The sequence below is a fragment of the Arvicola amphibius genome, chromosome X (genome assembly GCF_903992535.2).
Source record: "Arvicola amphibius chromosome X, mArvAmp1.2, whole genome shotgun sequence".
Classification (NCBI taxonomy): domain Eukaryota; kingdom Metazoa; phylum Chordata; class Mammalia; order Rodentia; family Cricetidae; genus Arvicola; species Arvicola amphibius.
Genome location: NC_052065.1, coordinates 115,888,512 through 115,894,661, shown reverse-complemented (window position 1 = coordinate 115,894,661; position 6,150 = coordinate 115,888,512). Strand labels below are relative to the sequence as shown.

Sequence of the window (6,150 nt, the reverse complement as noted above, 5' to 3'; positions counted from 1 at the left end):
ACAAAGAAGTAACATAATTTACAGTCCAGCATTATCCAAATCACATTAGAAACGTATTTTTTTCCTTAACACATAAGAAAATGTTATTGTATGCTAAGCCATACTGGGTGGATGTCCCTGGGAGGCCTGTTCTTTTCTGACTGGAGGCTGGGTGGGGGGTGGATCTGGAGCAGAGGGGAGGGGGAGATTGGGAGAGAGGAGGGAGGGCAAACTGCAGTCAGGATATAATATGTGAGAAAAGAATAAAATAAAAATAAAATAAGTTGTTTTAAGATACATATTGTACTTGGTAATAAAAACTGTGTATCAATAGAAAAATCAACATGAAAGGAAAGAATCAAATGGATTTCAGATGCTTGAAATTCTTTCCTGTATTCTTTAGTGGTATAAATCAATAAGTGCTCTATCTTAAAAGTCAATCATTAATGTTGAAATTGTTTACATTATCACAGGATAATTTGTAATAAATGAGGTAGAGGACAAAAAGGGAAGCGTCTGCTCAGTGTCACCTATATATAGTATTTGCTTCCTGCTGCGTGACTCTCAAAGGTAGATTTACCACCAGTTATGTCAAAGAAATAAGTGGGGAAGAAAATCATTGGAGCCACTCTCTCCTAAGGGACACTTAACTTGTGATCCCTTTCCAACCATTACGATTTAAATGGGAAATGTCCCTCATAAATTTATGTGTTTTTTCACTGAATTCCTAGCTCATGTCACTGTGTGGGGAGGTTGTGGAAACTTTAGGAAGTGGAGGCTCTTGGGAGAAAGTCTGCAACTTAAAGCAGACCTTCCATTTTATAATGTAGCCTTAGCTTCCTATCACATTTCTGTTTCCTAGTCCACTGAATGTGAGGAGAGGCATCCCAGTCACATGTTCAGGCCACCATAGAGTAGCCTGCTGCTGTGCTTTCTCCATCCCAAACATCTGCATCCCTCAAGCGGTGAGCCAAAATAAGCCTCTCTTCTTTTTGATCATTTGTGTCAATTCTTTCATCAAAGCAAGGAGAAAATGAAGGAATGCCGCAGCTACTAGGTAAGTACACCTCGTAGAACATTTACAAAGTACCTTCTAGGGGAGACCAGACAGTAATTTATGAACAAGTATTTCATGTGCTCCTGCTTCCTTTCAGTAGTGTTTGCTCTTTTACCAGCTGCCTATACTTCTTCTCTTCAGATCCTGAGCCTGGATCGCCTAGATATGGGTAATCTGACCATGGTAAAAGAATTTCTCCTTCTGGGATTTGGAAGCCTCCATGGCTTACAGTTTTTCCTTTTTGGAACATTTCTTGGAATCTATATAATGACCTTACTGGGGAATATTCTTATCCTTACAGTCACTTCCAGTGACCGCAGCCTCCAAACTCCCATGTACTTCTTCCTGTCCAATTTCTCCTTCCTTGAGATCTGGTATACAACCTCCATTGCTCCTAAGATGCTGAAGACCCTTCTCTCTGCTCAGGAGGCAATTTCTTTTGCGGGATGTGTGGCTCAGTTTTATTTCTTTGGCTCCATGGCAGTAGCTGAGTGCTTTCTCCTGGCAGCGATGTCTTATGACCGATACCTTGCTATATGCAGCCCACTTCAGTACCCTTCTCTCATGAGCCTCCACACATGTATCTTGCTTGCAGGCGGATCTTGGCTGGGTGGCTTTATAACTCCTGTTGTCACCGTCACTATGACTTTCCAACTTCAGTTTTGTGCATCCAATGAGATTGATCATTTCTTTTGTGACCTTGCCCCAGTGCTGAAGCTAGCTTGCTCAGATCCTGAGGAAGTAGAAAAAGCAACTTTCCTCATGGCCTCCTTTGTCACCATGGTGCCCTTCCTGCTTACTGTAGCCTCCTATACAAACATTGTGGTTGCTGTCCTCAGGATACCATCAGCTGCTGGAAAACAGAAAGCTTTTTCTACGTGCTCCTCCCACCTCATCGTCGTCACTCTGTACTATGGAACTCTGGGAACAGTGTATGCTATCCCCACAGCGACACAGGTCACTGCCCTAAACAAAGCCTTCTCACTGCTCTACACCGTGGTCACCCCCATGGTCAATCCCATTGTGTACAGCCTAAGAAACAAGGACGTGAAAAGGGCAGTGCAGAGACTTCTGAGCGAGTGGAAGCACGCCGCGAAGACCTAATGGCTTGCTCCGTCCCCAGAGTCCTTTCCTCAGCAGCTTGCACTTCTCTAAATAGGGTCAGATACTTGATCGGCAACTTAGCATTTCAAGCAACCACTTGTCCCTTCTTCCAGGAAATCACAAGCAGGGGGAGGGGCTCTCCCTTCAGTTTTTACACTCTAATGCTTCCGGTGAGTCCCTGAACAGAAAGAGTAAATTGATCCAGATAGATGTGTTTCCACCAGGCTACTCTACCATATTGGTTCCTTTTAAGAGGAAATTAGAAACAACAAACTTGATCATTCATAAGAACCAAGATATAAAAATCCTTTATTTTTTTTTTGCAACAGCCACACCAAACTTCCAAAATAGACTCAAAGGCAAGAAGTATCCATACTTGCTACATCTCCCCCATAACATCTCACCAGAGTGAGGAAAACATGAAGCTGTTCCAATAGGGCCTCTTTAGTTGAAGAGCAATAAATTTCATCACCTATCTATCTTTGCCACTTCTTTCCAATTTTGTTATCTGGCCTATGAAGTCCTCTGGCTTGAAGACAAGGTAATCTTGATTGGCTATCAGTTACATGTGCATATGTGTGGCTTAAATCTAATTTCTGGTGCTACCTTGAGGGAAACCAGAAGCACAGATAGCTATCCCCAAACCTCCACTTACAAAATGAGTCCAAGAATGCCAAGCAGTTTGGGAAACACTTCCCCAGCTGGATCTTCCTACTCCCTTCCCGACCACCCACAGAGCTCCCTGTTGTATAGGGCCTAATTGTCTCTAATCTAGTTTTAACTTCTTGTAATTACCCTCAATTATGAAATAGAGCCTTCAGAACACACTCCTTGTGGTTAAAACCTGGATCTAGAGTAGAAGTGTAATTACTGTTCAGCCTCTCAGGGGTTCTGCCTTCTGCTCAGATGCACAGTGGAAATGCCTCATCTGCTCCCGCCACTTAGGAGTGGCTCTGAATACAGTTGAAGAATTTGTCTAGTGTGCTTGTCATTAGGAAAGATTAAAAATATCTACTGTGCCCACATCAACTACACCTAGAAATCTTTAACAGCTTCCCTTTGCCCTTAGGACAAAGCCTAAATGTTCCATGGAAGTGAATAGCAGACACCTGTTACAAGATCTCCAACCAGGTAGCCTATCTTCTTCCCACTCCTGGCCAAAGAATGCATAATTTCAGCTAAAATCTCAGCTTTTTTCATTTCTTGCTCTTCAAATTCCTGCCTCCCTGGTGTGATGTTCCTCAAACCCACTTGCCTCCTTGGAACTTTCACACATTACATTATTTGTCTCCTTCCTTCTCTCTGTTGCTTTTCTTTATTTTTCCGTTCTTTCCTTTTAAAAATGAGATATGGTATCATGTAGTCTGCATTGCTCTAAAACTCGCAGCAATGCTCACTCCTCTATCTCCAAAGTGTTGGGATTGTAAGTATGCTCTATTGTGTCCGGCTGCATGCCTCTTGTAATTTGGACAATCAATTGGGTGCTGCCCAGTCTTTGTATATATGCCTTTAGAGCATCCTGGTTTTCACTACAATTAAATAGCTATATGAATGCAATATGTGTATATATAAACACACACACGTGTGTGTATCTTCTATCTGCATCATAAATTTCACCAAGGCATGATTCATGTGAGTTCAATTTTTCTTCTAAAACTCTACCAACAAGCACAGCACTCAACACGGAATGATTTGTTCAATAAATATTTGTTAATAAAAAACCAAAAAAAAAAACTAACTAAAGTCATTTCACTTGTTTGATAAAGCATTACATTGGTACCACTCAAGATATGATTATTTAATCCCCCTGTGGGTCAGTTCAATCCACTCTGTTTCCCACACCACAGCATACTCTAGGATCCACTGTCAGTCACTCTACAAATGTGTGTGATTCTGTCCAGAACTGGAAGATTGCATATGCTGCAAGATAGCCTAGCCCTAAAACTAAGAAGCATATCAAAGTGTGGCTCCTGCTCCCACTGGTAGTAAAGCTTCTATGCTGTACCCAAGTGCTCTTGTTGATGCTCTTGCCTATGCAATGTGAATAGTTTTTTTCTCTATTTAGTGAAACATTATGTTCATGGTTGGACAGAGTAATTAATAGTAAATCAGATCAAATTTTCATGTCTCTGTACAAGCCAATGAGAAATTATCCCCCATTAACCTGATCAGTACAAACTGTCATACTACATTAGAAGAGCTACAGTTCCAATTTGTATGTTAACCCTCACTCTTTGGGCCAGATGGTTTGTTGGTACTTCAGCATCTGTTCAGTGAAGAAAGGAGAGAGAGAGAGAGAGAGAGAGAGAGAGAGAGAGAGAGAGAGAGAGAGAGAGAGATCTAGACTGAGCAAACCTGGAATAAGAAGTAAAATAGGCTCCGAGCTTGGTCTAGTGGAAGAGTGAAGAGTGCCAATAATACCTCTGTTTATACTACAGCCTTGGTCATACTACTTCTCTGTATAAAGCTGTCCATGTAGACAGGCAAAAGCAGAACTGTTCTCAGGAGTCTTTTGGTGACCATATTCAAGTAAAAGACTATTTCTGAGAGTTAGGCAGGTGTCATGTACTCCACCAAATGGATTGCAGTACAGAAGTTAATTGTAGTTACAGATAAATTATACATAGTCCATTTCTGCAGGTTATTCAAGATGGCAAAATTATAACTTATTTCCCATTTTTCTCTTTTAAGTCTCTGTAGGCTTCTCAAATTTATTTCCCACCTCTACCTTCATCTGTAGTCCAAAACCATTGCCAGTGCAAATATGAATAAGCATCCAAATGGAATGTAGGTATATAGTCTCAGTTCTTAATATTCTCTTGGCTGGTCAAGGTTTGCTTTAACACACCTTACATAAACTTGGTTTCATGGTCATATTAAAGTAAGAGGATGGATTGTGTATCACAGTCGCCAGAATTTATATACTAAAATACGTATAACTCAGAATCCTATTTTTAGGAACACTGAAATACCTATTGAAGAACCAAGTAAGAGAAGCGGTTCTAGATGGAAGTCGTAGGAAATTAAGTAATCTAATCATAAAGCCAGGAAACATGAATTCCTAATTTTCAGAACTATATTTGTTCCCAAAAGCTGATGACAGAGCTGAAACCCCAAGGATTATTAGGTGGCATCAGTAAAACCAAAATGTCAAAAGTTGTGTCAAACTTTTTAGTGAAGGATTCAATCACACAATTCCTCCAGTACTTCAAAATGTCTGTTCTACGAGCTTCACTTCTTATTTTTGAGATTACAGTGACAGTTAATCAACAAGTAAAAAAATAGCAATAAAAGAACACAACTTCATTATCTTCATCTCTATTTGAGTTCCACCCCTGATTGGGGGTATCTAGCATGCAGGCATTCATCTTTTAAGAGTCTAGCATATTTACTCCTTTATCATACTACATAAGCCATTTGTCAGCCTGGTTACATGTCTGTTCCAAAAGACCTTGTTCTGACGAGATTCCCCTGAAAGTTCAAAACAGATGTCTTATCTTCCCTGTTTTCATTCATCACTCAAAGTGCATTGACATCTTTACCAAAAGTTCATTTGTATTTTGGGTTTCTTCCAAAGCAACTCAGCTTTCTTCAACCAAACTGGGTTCATCCACCACCACTCTTACAGCTCCAAGGCATAAAGATAATTAATGAAGCAAATCTTTGACATTTTCAATATTGCCGTCATTCTTGTGGAGGACTAGATGACCAACTGACACATTATCATGGACACTGTCACTAAACATTTTTGGAGCAGTCTCATTTACTGTTCTCCATAACATTCATCCCGTAGCAAGCATCTCTTAGCATGTAAAGTATCTTACTTGTAAGTTCATTTCATACAACATTTGATAGTGATCTTTTGCTGTAAGCAATAGTCAAATTTTTTTGGCAATGACTTGAAAGAGCAATCATTTTGATGCCAATGCCAGCTAGTGTTGAACTGGTTAGTAGACTTTGAAGGTTTTTTTTTTCCTGAGAGTTTAAAGCATGTTGCCAATTTGGCCTTG

The 6,150-nt window shown here is 40.3% G+C and overlaps 1 protein-coding gene across 1 annotated transcript; it reads left to right on the top strand.

Moving 5' to 3' along the window:
* The first annotated feature begins 1,186 nt into the window (after positions 1-1,186).
* On the top strand, positions 1,187-2,140 carry LOC119804531 (olfactory receptor 10A5-like). The gene has a single exon (XM_038315921.1). The coding sequence runs from the start codon at positions 1,202-1,204 to the stop codon at positions 2,138-2,140; it is 939 nt and encodes a 312-aa protein (XP_038171849.1). The 5' UTR covers positions 1,187-1,201.
* The last annotated feature ends 4,010 nt before the right edge of the window (positions 2,141-6,150 follow it).